We start from the raw sequence: 19,698 nt of genomic DNA, 5'->3' as shown, positions 1-19,698 counted from the left end.
GTCTGCCCGCTCTTGCCTCTTGCTAGAATCAACCCCTGGCCCTGTCCCCTACTCCCTAATATGTCCCTTGCCTAATGAGCCCTAGCTCTCCCTTGTCCTCTGCGTGGATGCCACCTTCCTAAAGACTGACCAAGATACTCTCATGGGCTGACTCCCATCCTGACTCACATCACCCTGCAGAGATGGTGCCTACCCAGGGTCTCTGTCTCCCACAGGACCAGGAGCACCTGCAGGGCAAGGATCTATGCTCCCAGAACCTGGTGCATAGAGTGTGCTCAACAGATATTTGCAGAATTACGAATATAGTTCTCTCCCTTAGGAAAACACCAAACATTTTATTTTCAGGATGTAGCCATAAAGCCGCCAAATTTGGAAGCAAAAACATGAGTTAAAGTTGTTTTGAGATGAGTCCTTAAACTTAGACTTAAGAACTGTTTGCTAGTCTTGCAAAAGACCAATAGGAAAGATAAGAGGCTGCTTGCATTTTAAACCAATTGTCAGAGTTTGCTGCCAGCACTTGGACGACCCACCAAGCCTTCCGTGGTTTGGATATCTGCATCTGTTTGCACTTCCCTGCATATCCCCACAAAAAATCGTCCAGCAGCACCATTGCTCTTGGGCTCTTGGGTTGACACACCCTTATCCAGGCTGGAGTGCAGTGGCATGATCTCGGCTCACTGCAACCTCTGCCTCGTGGGCTCAAGCCATCTTCTGACCTCAGCTTCCCAAGTAGCTGGAACCACAGGCATGCACCATCACACCCAGCTAATTTTTGTATTTTTGGTAGAGATGGAGTTTCACTTTGTTGCCCAGGCTGGTCTCGAACTCCAGAACTCAAGCAATCTGCCTGCCTCAGCCTCCCAAAGTGCTGGGATTACAGGCGTGAGCCATGGTACCTGGCCTTAAAACAGGATCTTGAAGAGATATTTGTATGCCATCATCATAGAAGCATTATTCAAAATAACCAAGAGGTAGAAGCAACCCAAGTGTCCATCAATGGATGAATAAACAAAATGTGGGCTTTGTGTGTGTGTGTGTGTGTGTGTGTGTGTGTGTGTGTGTACGGTGGTGCATATATACATAAGGTACATATGTGGGTGGATATATATGGTATATTGTATCTATATGGTGTGTATATATATGTATACACACAAAATGAATCTGTCTTAGGAGAGGAATTCTGACACATGCTACAACATGAATGAACCTTGATGACATTATGCTAAGTGAAATAAACCATTCATAAAAAGACAAATACTGTGTGAGTCTTCTTACAAGAGGTATATCTAAAGTAGACACATTCATGGAAACAAAGTAGATAAAAAGGAGACTTGGGGAGTTGCTTAATGGGTATAGTATTTCAGTTTTGCATATGAAAAGGTTCTAGAGATTCGTTACAAAATAATGTGAATATGCTTAACACAAATGGTACAGTTAAAAACGGTTAAAATAGTGTAATTTTATCACAAAGTTTTTTTTTTTTTTTGAATGAGTGAATCCACTGACCCAGCAATCCCACTATTAGGAATTTGACCTTTTAACATGATTACTCCAGTGTAAAATGATGTATGTATAAAGTTAGTCACTCTATCATTATCTGTAATAGCAGATGATTGGAAATGACCTAAATGTCTTGTAATAAGAAACTTTAAAAATTATGTTCCATTCATGCCTTGAAATACTAAGCAATGAAAAAAATAAAAATTATATATGTGAAAAAGTGTGTATATTATACTACCACTTACTTCTTTGTGCATAGATGTTCTATAAGGCTATATAAAATATTGCTAATTATGGTTGCCTCTTGGGATGGGGAGTTTGGATTGTAGAATGGGGTGGAAGGCTTTTTGTTTACTACTGTGTACCTTCTGAATTTTGCACTATGTATATATTTTACATATTAAAAATAGCTTTATGTAAATAAATAAAACTAGCCTCATAGCTGAATAAATTTTATTACATGATTCCCTGATACTCTGTTCCTTAACTCCCCAGTCTGGCTTGCATCTCACAGCTTCACCATTGAGAACCTGTTCTTGCTTGCCTAATGAAAACTTTAGCAACTGCCTTGTCTTAGCTAACTTTTCTGGGTTGACTCCTGCTAATTCATTTAACTCATTTACCTGTAAGTCTGGTTACCAGATGGCCAAATTCCCAGTCCTACTCCCTTCTGTTTATTTGCCAAGGAATCTACCCAACAGACCATAGTACCCTCTCCTCTGTCTACCTATATGTTAATACATTTTTTGTTGACAAGAGTGTTTTTTATTTTAATCCTTAAGCTTCCGTCTTTAGTCCCCACTGTATTAAAGTAGTTACTGCATTACTAAAGGTACTGTTTTACAAGATGCACATTCACTACTAAGAGCCACGAGCTTTCAGAAGCCAACTTACTTCCTCCTTCAAAAACGTTATTTCTCAAAGGAGAAAATACTACTATTTCTCCTAATACTTACCTTGGAAAGCAACATCCCTTCAGCAACTATTTAAAGTTGCAGTATCAAAGTTTATATTATTATTTTTAATATTTATTCAAGTTGCTATGACAGTAATAATCAATGAAAAATTAAGAGGTGATTAAAACTGTATTAAAACTATATAGTTAAACTCACATGCACATACATACACAAACTAGGACCTCATTGTGTCAGTAAAGAACTAGATAAAGGAGAAGAGAGGCAAAAAAAAACCCACACAAACAGAGGGATAGACGGGCCACTGAGGCTGCATTTTCCTCCCTTTCCTTGGGTCTGGCATATCTTAGATGATCAGGAAATATTTTTCAGGATGCGTAAAGGAAGATAATCTCACAGATTGTATGTGAGGAGGTAAAGGACCAATTTTTCTTTAATTTTCTTCTTCTCTATCCCCGATTTTCAACACCCTTCTGACTCCCTCATACCACTAAGCACAGCTTATTCAGATAGGGTTGTTCTGACAACACCCCGGATTCCTGGCCAGAACCAATCTCCATGTTGATCATTTTAAAGGTGTCAAGAGGAGGACACTCTAACGCAGTGCCTTCTTTCCTCTTACCCTGACCTCTTCTGCAGCGTACAATTTAACTGAATTGAAGGGCATTAATCTACTTTGCAAAGTAGAATATGGCCTGGATTCTTATAATCTTAGTGTAAATCTTCAATCTTTGTAAATGTACTTAAGCCATGTTGATATCTCAAATATTTAAGTACATTGCAAGGTCTTCCATAATAGACAGATGTTTAAATTTCTACCCCATTGTCATAGTAAAAACAATAATAATAATAAAAATATGGGAACAATGGAACCTATCTGTACTGTTCAATAAACTATCCATCTCTTTAAAGATTCTTGACAGCCAAAGAAAATCTTGAAAAATTATTCTTGCAAGGGTGCCTGGATGTCTGAAGGAAAAGTGAAAATATGCCAATAATAGCAAGATTTGCAGAAAGGTTTATAAAACAAACAGTAGTTTTTTAAAACACAGCCTATAAGTACAGCTGTTAGTGAAGGGTGATAACTAAGGAAAGGACAGGAAAACTTACTAGAAATATTTAAACAGAGTGTTACATATTTATCTTTAATACATAGTCTACTTTAAAAGTCAAATTGTAAAACCTAAAATAGCAGTGTTTAAATGTGTGAATGTCAAGCAAACAATGTCAAGTGCAATGTGCGCTAAAGCAGGAAAGAGAATATTTGGTTTCCAAATTCCACCCACATGTGTAACCCAGGGCAAGTCTCAATCTTCCAGATTCCTTAAGAGGGAAATAACAATCTCTCAAAACTCCTATTACTTACAGAATCATTATGAAAATTAAGGTTAAATACTTGAAACTACTTTGTAAGTTCCTTGAGGGTGGGGTTCTTATCTTTTCATCTTTGCAACCAGTTACTTAAGTTATAAAAGAAATAGAAAATATTTTATTTAATTCCTTGAAAAAGATTTGAAATTTCATTACGGATTATCTCAAGAAGCTCATTAGTAACTCTATAGAAGGTCCAACATACAAAATAAATGAAGCTTTAATAGGGTCAGCGAAGCACCAATACTTCAGTAATTCAAACTTTAGGCCAGGTGCAGGGGTTCACACCTGTAATCCCAGGATTTTGAGAGGTTGAGGTGGGCAGATCACTTGAGCCTAGGAATTTGATACCAGCCTGGGCAACATGGTGAAACCCTATCTCTACATAAAATACAAAAATTAGGCAGGCCTGGTGTTACGCACCTGTGGTCCCAGCTACTTGCGAAGCTGAGGTGGGAGGATTGCTTGAGTCAGGAAAGTGGAGGTTGCAGTGGGCTGAGACTGTCACTGCACTTGAGTCTGGGCAACAAAGACAGGCCTTATCTCAAAAAAAATTATTTAAAAATCTAACATTTATCTGGTACCAGCCATAAAAGAACAAAATACATAAAAAATAAAGTATCTTTTGAATATGTCAATATCCTCATCAAGAAGATAATTTTACAACTATAAAATTAGGTAAACAAAAGGAGCATCTTTTTTAAAAAATACACAGTGGTAGACTGTGTTGTTAATATACATAAGTAGCCAGTTGCAATTCTTTCAGAGAGCATTCTGAATACTACATCAAGAACCTACTGTGTCTACACCTCTAGCCAGAGACTTCCCCCACAGGCTCAGAGCCACATACTGGACATTCCCCTCAGACCTGTTGCTTCTTCTGAACTCTGTCATGTATTCTGCCATAACTTGGCTGATTTCCTAAATCAGAATGCCAAACATCAATTTAGAATCTGTTCCTTACCCACTCCATCCACTCAGAAACTAAGTCTACAGAATTTTATACTTCCTTAATATCTCTCCTAAATACATTCACTCCCTTTTCCTCATTGCCACTGCCACTGTGCAGTCTCTCTTGACATCTTGATCACATAAATGGCATTCTAACTGGTGAGGTGGTAAGAATTGAGAAACACAAATTCAAGAGATATTTACGAGAGAGAACCAACTGACAGAACCCGGGAGTAGAGTTAGGTTCAGGAGGAGGATAATGGATTTAGTTCTGAGTATGTTTAGTTTGAGGTATTTTGGGGTAATCTAGGTGAAGATATTCAAGTATGTGTATATTTCAGCATGGGGGAAAAAAAAACAGATTCGTAGTGGACCTCGTGGATGTGGATACAATATTCCCTTTCATGTCATACTGACTTAAAAACCTTTCCTGACCATCTCATCCCACAGTGATCAAGCCTCCCTTTCCCTTCTGATAACACTGCTTATATCTTCTCGGTCCACAATCACATGCCTTTTGTTGACATTTAATACTTCAATCTTCTTGTTCACAAATAATGCTTCCAAAGAATAGGCACATTTTTATGCTTTATGCCCATGAATTCTCATGGTAATAGCACAATCCAGAACATAGGAGGTGCTCAAAACCAGGGAAGAGTTGAAGGGATGAATTTAACTTCAGTTGCTTTAGCAATAACAATTATAAACATCGCCTAGCACAGTGCCTGGTACATAGTGAATACTGCTTAAGTATCTTTTATCTTTTAAATAGATTAAGACTTAACATCCAAATTTGTTGTTCACAAGCTTGTTGACATCTTACTACTTATCAAATCTGATATGCAACTGAAACTTGGATACAAATGCTGCTATTTATTACATATTTCATAAGAAGTTCAACAGTTCCTAGTTTTATATATAACCTGTTTTCCTAAAAAGGTCATATAGCAACAAACTTAATCCATCTTTGTCACTGCCCATGATGACATGTATACATCTACATTGTACTTTTAGCTTCGTATTCTATTCTGATTCATAGTTTTACCTCCTCGGTATTTCCCTCTCAGTGTTTGCCCTCCCAATGCATGCTTCCCAAATGCAATGCTCCTCTGCTTCCTTTTCTCCACCCCTTGGTTAAGTCAGGTCAAAGACTTACTTAACAACGATTGGCACAAGAATTATTTTCAGGAAATAATGAGAAGGGAGGAGATGCCTGGCTCTTCGTAAAAAGCAAAGAGCCAAAACGCTTAGGCAAAATAATTCAATGCTTTGATTTTGGCTCACAGCATTAAGAAAAAAATGATTTTACGGCCTCCAAGTCTTGGAAAAGTTCAACATCTGACACACTGACCCTTGACAACTGAGGTCACATTATAAATCAGAGCTGCTTTACATAAGCATATACAGATAGAAGTAGAAATCCTAACTAGGGAATATCATGAAAGCTATTACTTAACATTAACCCTGGACATGTGACAACATCTAATATAATATCCATTGGAGTGTATGCTGGTGCAGCCTTTTTGGAAAACTGATTTGAAGATCTTTACTAAAGCTCAATATAAGCCTAGACTATGACAGAGTAACCCTGCTCCTGCGTGTATACCCAACATAAATTCACTCATAAGTACAAGGCATGCATAAGAATGATCACAGAACCTTATTCATAATCTTCAAAACAGGAAATAATCCATTTTTATAAACAAAATAGATTGGATCAACAAATTACGGTATATTTACCCAGTAGTAAGGTAGGAGGCAGAACTTGACTCCAGAGGGCAGGGCTTGGACATTGCACCAAATTGAAGACTAGCTAAAACAGGTCTGAGGCAGAAGCACCTCCCCCAATAGACACGTCCACCAGTGTGCCTTGTCGGTTTACCATTGCCATGGTAACGCCAGGAAGTTACTGACGCTTTCATGGCATCAACCCAACAATCAACCTGACAACCTGGAAGTTACCACCTGCATTCTAGAAATTTCTGCATAAACCATTCCTTAATTTGCACATAATTAAAATTGGGTATAAATATGAGTGCAGAACTGCCTCTGAACTGCTATTCTGGGTACACTGCCTATGGGGCAGCCCTGCTCCACAAGGATCAGAAGCTCCGCTGCTGCTGTTCACTGCCACCTCAATAAAAGTTGCTGTTTAACACCACCAGCTTGCCCCTGAATTCCCCCTGGGTGAAGCCGAGAACCAAGCTAAGCCTCAGTTTGGGGGCTTGCCTGTCCCATGTCATCAGGATACTAAGAAGCAATAAAAAAAACAAATGGAACTACTGCCACACATAATGCTATCAATGAATCTTACAAATATAAAAGCAAAAGCAGCCAAACACAAAGAAAAACATACTATATGATTCCATTTACATGATATTCAAGAAGAGGCAAACCAATGCATGATAAGCCAGTATAGTGGTTATCTTGGGTGGGAGTAATGATTGGAATGGTCTCAAGGGAGACTTCAGGTTGCTGGAAGTAGAGCCTAATCTGACTGAGAATATGGTAAGCAAAGAGGTAGATCAGCAAGATACATATTTAAAGGAGACATTTAATTCTCAAACCGACAAAAAGAACACAGATTAGGATTGGGAGAAGAATGATAAATTCAGTTATGGACATGTTGTTATAGGCATATGTAAAAAGCCTGATCTCTATACTTAATAGTTGTGAGGTTTACTCCATATGTTATACCTTAACAAAAAAAATTAACAATATAAAGAAAATGGGATAGGACCAAATATTCAATAGGACAAAAAAGGTCTGTAGAGTACCAGGCCTCATAGTTTGACAGCAATGGCCAATTTGGGGAGCAGGTGTCCCATATCCATTGATGGGAGTTGTGTGGCTTGGTTCCCAAACATCACTTTTTTTTTTTTGAGACAGAGTCTTGCTCTGTCGCCAGGCTAGAGTGCAGTGGGGCAATCTTGGGTCCCTGCAACCTCTGCCTCCCAGGTTCAAGCAATTCTCCTGCCTCAGCCTCCTCAATAGCTGGGATTACAGGCATGCACCAACACACCTGGCTAATTTTTAGGGGAGATGGGGTTTCACCATGTTGGCCAGGCTGGTCTTGAACCCCTGACCTCAGATGATCTGCCCACCTCAGCCTCCCAAAGTGTTGGGATTATAGGCATGAGCCACCGCACCCAGCCCGAAGCATCACTTTGAACATTCATCCCAAGAAGTGAATTAACACAGTGTAGTTCCTGCCCTGTTAGGTCTTACTGCTTAATGTGATCACAATGTCAGTGGGGAACTCTAACTTTTCTTTTTTTTCTTCATTTCTTCTAAAAATAATAAAAAACAGGATACGTGTATAGAATGTGAAGGTTTGTTACACAGGTATACGTGTGCCATGGTGGTTTGCTGCATCTATTGACTGGTCCTCTAATTTCCTTCCCCTCACCCCTAACCGCCCAACAGGTCCTGGTGTGTGTTGCTCCCTTCTCTGTGTCCATGTGTTCTCAATGCATATTTTCTATGCAAAAAATTTTATTCTGATTAGTCAATAAATATCTGTTAATAACTAAGCACCAAGTGATGGGTACGGCCTACAAATGTGGGGACAGTAGAGAGATTGGAGAAACCCTTGTGAGCTGGCTATGCAGGCAGTGCCCTGAAGGACATGAGATTTGAGCCAGGATCTGAAAGGTTAGGAACAGAAGCAGGGGTTGCAAACTGTGGTCTATGCAAGCATTTTGTTTGGTTTTCTAGTATGAATGGCATAGCTGTAAAAGCAATGTGAGGCAATGTGACAGATTGGTGGATAGCCATGATCTGACATCATGTATTTTGAATTTATGCCAGTTTCTTTGGACATCTAAAGTTATTCCAAGTGTGAGAGAGTCCCTGCTGAGGGGAACACCACAAACGGCAGATCCCAAGAATCTAAGTGAATGACTAGATTGTAAAAGTAGTTTGAGTATACATTGCAGAGGCCTGTGGATGTCATACTGAACATATTTTTCAGGCAATATGAGATGACAGGATGACACCCATACATTGCTATTCGGCAGTGCTGGGCCAACTGTGCAACCGGCATTAATAACAATGAATGTTCTAAGCAGCTTCCGTGTTTTCCAATGTTATGGCAAGCATCTGGACCCTTGGATTTCCGATTACTTTCTTTCAGTTGCCATCTGCACTTTTGCTATTTTTGCAGATACAGTTTCTGTTTAGACAACTGAAGGAAGACCAAGTAGGTTAAAGGACAAAGACAAGGGAAGGAAGACAAAGCAGGTTATACACAATATGTTAAAAACTTCTGAGACCCACAAATTTTAGAGGAATGCTAAAAGAATTAGAAAATAGAGCTACAGATGCCAATTAGGAAGAATATCTTAGTGTTGTTATGGAAATAAAATTTTCTGAATATTCTGAAAGTTTGCAATGTATCACTGGTTTGAGGAGGAGTTCTCAGGTGGTAAAATTACTGATATTGATGCTACACAAAAGGGTAGGTAGGACAGTTTTTTGACACTATTATTGAAAGTTCTTGGATATAATTACCACAGGTCTGTTATACTCAGCATTATAACTATAATTTGTGCATCCATATATATTGAGAGATTCTTGAAATATTTAATAAATTGTTAGACTGAGAATCAATATGCATGAGAAGATGTCCTAAGTTCTTTAATTTTGCAAAACAAACCTTTGTGTTTATCTTTGGCTTAGAAAACCTTGAAGATAATTTTTACTATTAGCATAACTTTTGCTCCAAATAAACGCAAGTTGTTGTGATTTTTGCTGTTATGGCTGTTTTATAAATTGGTCTTAGGGTCTCACTGTGAAGAGTGTCCATAAGCCAAGATAGCTACACTTTAGAAGAGCCTTGATGGGCAGGACATCAGGTTCCTGTGTGTCAGTCAGGCGGGACGCAGTGACAACAATGAGAAGGTGAAACCAAACACAGGAAACAGAAGAAATGTATTACTTACAGACCTGGCAGCTTCGGCGTGCTGACACAGAGTGCAGCTTCTGGAGGTGGCAGGGAGCTCAGCGGAGAGTGGGGAGTGAGGGAGAGAGCAGCTGTCGAACTGCAGCTTTATTAAGGTACACGGGTATTATCCCTTCGGTTTTCTCACAGGAGTTGTGGATTGGCTAGTTTAAGGAGAACATGCCAGAAGGGAGAAACTTATTTATATGACTCTGGTGTTGACCATTAAGTTTTATCACGGTTAGCAGCTGTGGGGTGTTTTGGGTTTGGGATTAGTAGGATGAGAAACAAGTGGGCTATATCTCAAACAACCACACGGGGAGGAGACATTTTAACTAGTACAAAGATCGGGTATAACTGGGTTTCAAACAACTTGTCACGCCTAAAAATGCATGAGCTTACATCATAAGTGTATGCTGGTAGCAACTGTATCAAACTAATTTATGACACAAAAGCCTTAGTTTTGATTTGATTATTAAGGGTAGTGGTGGAGAAGTAGAAATCCTGTTACAAAGTTGAACTTATAATGGATTTTAAGTAACAGAAATATGAAACCTTCACTTAAAATATTAAGATTAGAAGGAGGAAGCCCTGGTTTTAAAAATATAAAGATAAGCATTTCTTTTTCTCCATAGCCTTGCCAGCATCCGTTGTTTTTTGCCTTTAGTAACAGCCATTCTGACTGGTGTGAGATGATACCTCACTGTGGTTTTGACTTGCATTTGTCTGACGATTGGTGATGCTGAGCATTTTTTCCTACTTTTGTTGGCTGCATGTATGTCTTCTAGAAATGTCTGTTCGATACGTGGACTTAGGGAGAGGAGCATCACACACTGAGGGCAGTTGGGGGGGTACGGGAGAGACAGCAGGGGGTGGGGAGAGTGGGGAGGGATAACATGGGGAGAAATGCCAGATATAGTATGCACCTAAAGTAAAAAATAAAAAAATAATAAAAAAAGGAAACATCTTAAAAAAAAAAAAAGAAAGAAATACAGAAAACCTTGAGGATGCTTATAATAGCATTAATTATAACACAGTCTAAAAAAGAATGTAACTTTCTGGCCCCAAATTGGTAATGGTTAAATAAATTTTGTTACATTCATATAGTGGGGAATTATGCAGCCACTGAAAATATGTTGGGCACTATATTTTTGAACCTGGGAAATGAAATGATATTTATGAAATGTTTCTAAATAAATGACAGCATACAAAAAATAAAAAATCTAAAAATTAAAAAAAAAGAAATGTCTGTTCATGTCCTTTGTCCATTTTTTTAAATGGGGTTTGTTTTTGCTTGTCAATTTGTGTAAGTTCCTTATAGATTCTGGATACCAGATCTTTGTCAGATGCTTAGTTTGCAAATATTTTCTTTCATTCTGTAGATTGTCTGTTTTCTCTGTTGATAGTTTCTTTTGCTGGAAGAGGCTCTTTAGCCACTGTGGAAAGCAGTTTGGAGATTTCTCAAATAACTTAAAATAGAGCTACCATTCAACCCAGCAATCCGATTAATGGGTATAAAACCAAAGGAAAATAGATCATTATACCAAAAAGACACATGCACTTATACATTCATCACCATGCTATTAATAACAAACATGTGGAATCAATCTAGCTGCCAATCAATGGTGGATTGGATAAAGAAAGTATGTTTTCTATATACACCACAGACTATTATGCAACCATATAAGAGGGTGAAATCATGTCCTTCACAGAGACATGGAAGGAGCTGGAGGCCATAATCCTGAGGAAATTAAGGCAAGAAAAGAAAACCAGACAGTGCATATTCTCATTTATAAGTGGGAGCTTATACATTGAGCACACATGAACATAAACATGGGAATAACAGACACTGCAGACTACTAGAGAGTGAAGGGAGGAAGGGGAATGTGGGTTGAAAAACTACCTACCGGGCACTATGCTTACTACCTGGATACAGTATGCCCATGTACCAAACCTGTGCATGTATGCCCTGTATCTAAAATAAAAGTTAGATTAAAAAACACACATATAAAGATAGATGTAGAAACAGATTTAAATTTGTGTGGATAGAAATACTTATGAATCTATTTCCTAGCTCTGTCCACTGAGAGGGGCTAGAAGCTATGACATTCTAGGAGCAATGACCATATTCAGCATTAATATCTTGGTTTCCAAATATAATTCTCCAGGAAAAGGAACTGGGGATTCTCCAAGAAACGGTTGATTCTAGGGCTGGAGCAAAGAAAATGCAAGATGAGCCCAGAACACATTCTTGTGCCAGAAAGTAAGGAAGGGCAGAAGGAATCACAGAAGCATATCAGAAGGGCAAGTGAGCCTACCCGAAGGGTGTACACTGGCCAAGTGTGGGACAATTAGAGCATGAAAAGGAATGACAGTGAGAAACCATAAGTCCACACTGATAAACAGATGAATAAATAAGCAAAGAAAGAAAGTTCTTCCTTATTATAGAAAGCCACCTACTAAATATGGAAGAAATGATAGAATTTGAAAATCACCATTTGACAACCATCATAACAAGAGTTGATTTCGGTGTCACCAATAAATCCCAAGCTAGGAGGTGAGAGTTTTAAGAGGAGTAAGACAATTACATAGTCTCAGAGTATCTCTTCTTGAGGTGCTTATGAATTGCAAATAGAAAAATAAATAAATAAAGAGAAATCTGAAAGTCACCACCTTAACCAAGTGGTCAAGATGAACAAGTCTAGCAATGGGACAAGTCAACATTATGTGTTCCTGGTAGAAGATACTTGAGAAGAATATAACAATGTCTCTTTATATTTTCACCAAAAATACATATGTTGAATCTAATAATGAGAAAATAAGAAAAATCAAAGTTGAAAAAAATTCACAAAATAACTGGCCTCTTCAAAGTGTCAATATCATGAAAACTAAAGAAATCCTAAAGATTTCTTCCAGATTAAAGGAGACTAAAGAGATGACTACTGAACGTGATACATAATCTGGAACTTTCTTTTGCTATAAACAACATTATTGAGAAAACTGGCAAGCCCTTAATAAGGTATATAGATTAAAAAATTGTATTGTATCAATGTTAATTTCCTGATATAATTGTACTATGATTAAGAGAATGAATGTATTTTTAGGAAACACACTGATGCCTTTAGGTATAAAGGGGCAGCATGTCTTCAGAGGGAGAGATAGAGGTTGAGAGAACAAGAAGGTAGAAAGAAAAGGATAAAGCACATGTGGTAAGAAACGTCTGAGAAATCTGGGTTAAAAATATATGCAAATTCTTTGTACAATTCTTGCAGCTGTCCCATATATCTGAAATTATGTCAAAGTAAAAGAAAAAGTCAAAACTATAGAAAAGGTGAACAATTTAGCAATTTAGATCTTGTATGTACATATACAACATTATTATTTTAAAAATTACTTTTTTGTTGCATTCTGTTCGTTTAGTTTTGCTTCTTGGTTTTGAATGAACTCTGTTTTTGCTTTAAGACTTTTTATTTTTATGACTATCAAATTTCATAGATTGTTTTATTCAGTTATATAAAATTTATTATCTGAAATTCAAATGTCCTCTAAACCGTTTTCGAAAGTATAACTCTCAGGCATGGTAAAATAACAGTTGCATAGGTAGTCAGTCATTACTTAAAAAAAAGCTCTCCTCGTACATGGGTATTTCCTAAATGCTCATCTTGCTCTTTAAAACTCAAACAATGGGAATATATAATTCATCATATTCCCCTTTCTGCTTCTTTGCTGATAGAAAACAGCAGATTTCAGTGCTCCACTGAAATCAGCACTGAAACAGATTTCAGGGCTGCTTTTCTGGAGAGAGAGCTGGTAAAATGCCTCCAATGCAGTAACTGTAGTCAGTTAGGTAAATACATACTCTTTCTGTCATTATATGACAAGATTTTTTGTTTTATAGAAGTAAAAGTAGAATATGCAATAATAAAAAGAAATCTTTTTTAATTTCATGTACCAACCCATGAAATGTATGTAACTGACTGAATATACATGCAAATACTTATGCTTTGAAAGTATCAGAACTTACAATACTGCATTGGTTCAGAATTACATGATAAACTCTTGGAAGAAAAGGCAGGGACCATTTTGCTTTAGTGTATCAAGTTGCAAATATCACCTACAGGATATATGGAATAATTTTGATAATGATATTGGCTTCATTTGAATTTTTAAGTAGATGTTGAGTTAGGTTTTACTTTATAGAAGTAAATGTAGTATATGCAATAATAAAATAAATCTTTTTTATTTCATGTACCAACCCATATATATATGAAATATTTATATTTCATATATAAATAACTGATAAAGAAAAATATACCTCATGTAGAAAAATGAAAGCTGGAGTTTCAGATAAATCAACAAACCGCTCATCTTGAACGTTAATTGTGGGCATTATGACATAAATGGGCTCTTGATCCTTTCCATCTTTCTCCTCTTCCTCTTCTTTTTCTGTATCTGTGCTACTGTCTTCCATTTTTCACGATTCTAAAATAAAATCAATCCATATGTGGCTATTTAGGACTGTCTTCACTTATAAAGTAAAACTAATGAAAAATAATAAAAATAAGCAAAAAACTGGAATAGGCAATTCTTCAATGAAATTACAATTCAGGAAAGTTAGCTACAATCTCATTATAAAAGACTGCTTTTTTGCAAAGATACTCCCTATTGTTGAAATCAAATCAATCATTCTTATTTTTTAAAGTATGCTACTGTTGCATTAATTGCAAAACAAAATATATAAGAATTATAATGAGAATGCAAGTCAATATCAGCCTAGACATTTATGAAACAAGAAGTCTGGAACCTCTCCAGCCATCCTATTGAGTTGAGCATATTTTGCTTTCTGATATCTCTATAGTCTATGCCTTGTACATATTTCTGTAGAAAATTGCTGAAAATACTGTACTGTAATTTACTGTTTTTCATATTGTCTACCTTATTGGACTTCTTAGAACAGAAACTCTATTCTTATTTACCCATATACCTTCAACTCCTAGAAAATAACACACTTAGAATGTATGCTAAAAATAATTGCCAATGGGACAAACAAGTTCTGCTGTTCTTCTGATATCCAAAGAATATTACAATTGCAAATAATTTACTTGATTTTTCAGAAATCAAATGCTTAATGCTAAATCAATACAGTAACAATCATTCATTCATTCCTTATTGGAAAGTTAGTTTGCCTGAAACCAAAGTCACCCAGGAGCAAAAATGAGGTTCTTCTGTAATTGCTGTGGGCGACTGCTAACACCAGCTTCGAAAATTTTTCTTCCCCAAATTATATTGGCAAGGCTACCTACATAATTTGCAGGACACAGTATCGAAAAAACAAATGTGGGATTCCTTGTCAAAATGTCAAAAACATGTTCTCTGAAAGTTACTATTATATAAAAAGTTTTCCCTTTAAAAATATTTTATTACTTATAAAATATAATAGGGGTAATAGTGATACAAGAATACCAACAAAAACTAAGTGAACAGCAACAAATCCTAAGAAAATATTTTTGATGTCACAATTTTATATACTAAAATAACAATAATGTAATATCTTGATTGATCATAAGATTTTTCTGGCTCACTTTTCTACAAATTAATTTACTCGGTCATCAATATTTACACTCATTGTAATTTCATTTTTAATTGATCAAATTGAAAATGATGTCAGTTGCTCTTGGGAAATGCAAGATCATAAATAATTTTTGACAATTTTTAATTTGAGAAGAATCTTCCTGCTCATGCATCTGCCACTGAAGTTTATATGAATATTTATAGGCTGTGATAACATTTAGATAAATCATTACAAAATATAACCTTTTGAACTGATGATTTTCATAGAACAATTTTCTAAAAAGATTTAACTCTTCATAAAAATCAGCTTCTTGTGAGAATTTAATTTTAAATGTAAATTTACTCAACATTCATTTTAATGTTTCCTCTGACAATTCCTGTAATTTGTGGAAGTTGCGCAGAATCCACAAGTGGCTTTATGGTTTGTACATACACCAAAACACTTGCTCATATGCATTCTATTGTTGTATGTTCAATTACAAAGAAAAAAATAAAATTAAAAATGGTCTTTCTTGTTCATACTTCATTTATCCAAACCTTCATAAGCTTCATTCAAGCTTTGAAAAGTATTATTTTCTGTCACATGCAGTCATCTTTAATTTCTATTCCTAAACTTGTGGATATTTGATTTGCAGTATTGTAGCACTTTTCGAAACTGGAGATTTTAGGCTCTCTGAGGAACTCTAGTAACTCTTTGACATGTTTTATTGTAATGCCCGTGTGTTTGCTCTTATTTTATAATGCTTTACTAAAAAAAGTGTTCTGCGTGAGTGCAAATAGTTTCTTTCCTTACTATATGTGCAGATACCACAGGGACAGGTTCTGGGGACCAGCCTCCCATGGTAGGTTCCAGAACTAGAGCTTCTTCTCTCTCCTGAGGCCGTCACTGTTGTAGCTGTCCCTATTACTTTTGCTGTCACTGCTGCTTCTGCTGCTATTGCGGCCATTGCTTTTGCCAATCTGCACTCAAGTGCTGGCCTGGCTGCCTTGGGACTCTGTGATACTCCAAACCACCCTGATGCATGCATAGACCGTAGGTCTATTTGCTCGGCACCCACATCCCCTGCCACAGCCACCGATTCAGGCCTATGCGTATGCATGCTGTAGCCTGGCCTATCTGTGCTGCCCATGTGAATGTCTAATTGTCCCAACAGACTTTATTTATAAATCTCAAGCTCAAAAATAAAATTTTATGTATTTAGAAATGGTGACAGCAGGGCATTAAACCAAGTGCAGGGCCCTTCTGATAGGAGGTCCTTGCGGGACTGCATAGGTCATTCATCTATGAAGCTGGCCCCGTATATTAGCCATTGATTTGGTCATGTGTTCAAGTAGACCCAGAGAAGTTTCTAAAAGGACTCTGTCTTAGTCAACAAAGCCTCCGTTGGCTCACTTTAGTGACATTGGGATGGCTGCCCTTCTGGAGAGAGAGCTGGTAAAATGCCTCCAACGCATCAGAGAATGCCAGTATTATCATCAGCTCTTTTTGATCTCTGAAATACATGAACCTGCACTGAACCAACAGAACATTATACTTACACTCTTCTTTTGCCAGAGGAGATAACTGCAACTGTCATGCTTTTAAGGTCTGAATCTTCTGCTGAATATGTATCATTTATCATGTCTATCTTATTGGAATGGCTGTTCCTTGAAGACATTGAGCCTGACTCTATAACGTGGAAAGCATGCTCAATAATATGAAGCCAGAAGGCTTGATACGTTCTGGTTCTTGAATGTATTAGTCAGGTGGTCACAGACATATCATTCATTCATTAAATTTACTCCTCTCTAAAATGGGGTAAAATTAGTAAAACAAAACAACAACTAATTTTTATGTTTCAAAAAGATGTGCAGATGAAATGTGATAATGTCTCTGGACTTGAGCTTCTACTCTGCTGTGTCCAATTTTCTGCCACAGCTATAAATTATACATGTACTTGTTTCCCTCTGCCTGCTGCTACAAGAATACTTCATAGGTGGTAACATACACTTTTATCAGGAAGCTTCAAATATCTCTCTGTTGTTATGTGATGTTAATACCAGTGATATCATTTGACTTCCCTTCCTTTAACACACATTTGGTTTTTGCAATGCCCTAAAGTGTTGTTTTTAAAATAACTATTATTGTTATGGCATTATAATACTATATATTTGGTAAGCAATCACGGTTTATTGCTTAAATCTTCAAGCAGCTAAAAATGGTTTGGCTATATATTTAAATTTGCTTTGTGAATAAACTATGTACACTCAATCCTTTCATGGATATTAAATGTTAATGACTCCCAGAAAAAGAATTCCTTCAGAACATTAGACAGTATCTTATTTTTAACTTTTTATTTATTTATTTATTTTGAGATGGAGTTTCACTCTTATTGCCCAGGCTGGAGTGCAATGGCACAATCTCGGATCACTGCAACCTCCGCCTCCCGAGTTCAAGCAATTCTCCTGCCTCAGTCTCCCGAGTAGCTGGGATTACAGGCATGTGCCACCATGCCCGGCTAGTTTTGTATTTTTAGTAGAGACAGAGTTTCTCCATGTTGGTCAGGCTGGTCTCGAATTCCCTACCTCAGGTGATCTGCCTACCGCAGCTTCCCAAAGTGCTGGGATTACAGGTGTGAACTTTTTTATTAAGAAGTGTTTCAAAGGCTGGGCACAGTGACTCATGCCTGTAATATATATATATATATACACACACACACACACACATATATATATATTCTGTTTTTTTTTTTTTGTTTTTTTTTTTTTTTTTTTTGAGACAGAGTCTTATTCTGTCTCCCAAGCTGGAGTGCAATGGTGCATTTTCCACTCATTGTAACCTCCGCCTCCTGGGTTCAAGTGATTCTCCTGCCACAGCCTCCTGAGTAGCAAGGATTATAGTGGTGGATTACATAGGATTATATGTGGTGGCTGGGTGCCACCACACCCAGCTAATTTTTGTATTTTTAGTAGAGACAGGGTTTCACCATGTTGGCCAGGCTGGTCTGGAACCCCTGACCTCAAGCGATCCACCTGCCTTCGCCTCCCAAAGTGCTGGGATTTCAGGCATGAGCCACCACACCTGGCCTTGAAGTTTTTATAATCAAGATGATATTAGCTTTGAAAACTTAGGTTCAGACAATTTCTCTGAGCACTGCACCTTTAAATGTGATACAGCTTACCTGGGCAACAAATGATGGGTACCATGCTGAATTTGTACAAATACCTCAGTTTGCTCAAGTTTTCAATCTCTATTATTCTGAAAACATTCTAAATATTTTAGAGCAAGTAAAGCATTTACATAGGAAAGCAACTAAAAGACACTATAACAGAGTTCTGATAGAGATCATCAGACAAACTTTAAGCTTTAAAATAAAAATACTTAGGCATACATTTAACCAAGGATATGAAAAATTTGTACACTGAAAGCTGTAAAACTCTGGTGAATGAAATTAGACATAAATAAATGGAAAGATATTCCACGTTACGGGTTAGAAGAATTAATATTATTAAAATGGTTTCATGACACAAAGCAAGCTACAGGTTCAACGCAATCCCCATCAAAATTCCAAAGGCATTTTTTTCACAGGAAAAGAAAAAAAAATCCTAAAATGTATATGGAACTATAAAAGACCCCAAATAGTCAAACTAACCTTAAGAAATAACAACAATGTTAGAAAAAAATCACATTCTGATTTCAAATTGTAGCACAAAGTTAAAGTAATCAAAACAGTATGGCACTGTCATAAAACAAAAAAGACCAATGGAATGAAACAGAGAGCCCAGAAATGAACCAATGCATATACTGTACAGTCAACTAATTTTTGGCATGGATGTAAAGAATGCACAACATAGACTCTTCAATACACGGTGTTAAGGGAAATTGGATATCCACATCCAAAAGAATGAAATCAGAACCTTGTTTTACATCAAACACAAAAATTAACTCAAATTAGATTACAGATTTAAACATGAGATCTGAAAGCATAAAACTCCTAGAAGAAAACACAGGAAAAAGTCCTTGACATTGGTCTTAGTGATGATATTTTGGATATGACACCAAAAGCACAGGCAACAAAAGGAAAAACAAAGTGAGATGACATCCAACTAAAAAGCTTCTGCACAGAAAAAGAAACAATCAACAAAATGAAAAGGCAACCTATGGAATGGGAGGAAGTATTTGCAAACTATATATGTGACAAGAGGTTAATATCCAAAACATATAAGGAACTTACACAACTGAATAGCAACAACTCAAATAATCCCATTAAAAAATGGGCCAAAGAGCTGAATAGACATTTTTCCAAGGAAAACATACAAATGGCCAACAAGTACATAAAAAGGTTATCAACGTTACCACCCACTGGAGAAATGCAATCAAAACCACAATGAGATATCGCCTCACACCTGTTAGGATGGCTATGATTGAAAAAACAAAAGATAATAATTGTTGATGAGAAGGTGAAGAAA

At 36.9% G+C, this 19,698-nt stretch overlaps 1 protein-coding gene across 5 annotated transcripts in view; it reads right to left on the bottom strand.

Moving 5' to 3' along the window:
* Positions 1-19,698, bottom strand: part of CCDC146 (coiled-coil domain containing 146) — a 157,034-nt gene that overhangs the window by 121,347 nt on the left and 15,989 nt on the right. For 4 of the 5 annotated variants that reach the window (XR_004268362.1, XR_004268361.1, XR_004268358.1 and 1 more), the window contains exon 2: positions 13,994-14,160. Coding sequence is in view for 1 of the 5 variants with exons in the window: in XM_032276366.1 (XP_032132257.1) it covers positions 13,994-14,149 (156 nt within the window). In the remaining 4 variants the exon portion in view is untranslated. Of the gene's footprint in view, positions 1-13,993; positions 14,161-16,788; positions 16,919-19,698 lie in introns of all 5 variants that reach the window. The other variant, XR_004268359.1, reaches the window with a different exon arrangement.

This window comes from Sapajus apella, unplaced genomic scaffold, assembly GCF_009761245.1.
Source record: "Sapajus apella isolate SASKATOON/1434 unplaced genomic scaffold, GSC_monkey_1.0 scaffold7, whole genome shotgun sequence".
NCBI lineage: Eukaryota > Metazoa > Chordata > Mammalia > Primates > Cebidae > Sapajus > Sapajus apella.
This window is presented reverse-complemented; position numbering and strand designations above follow the sequence as displayed.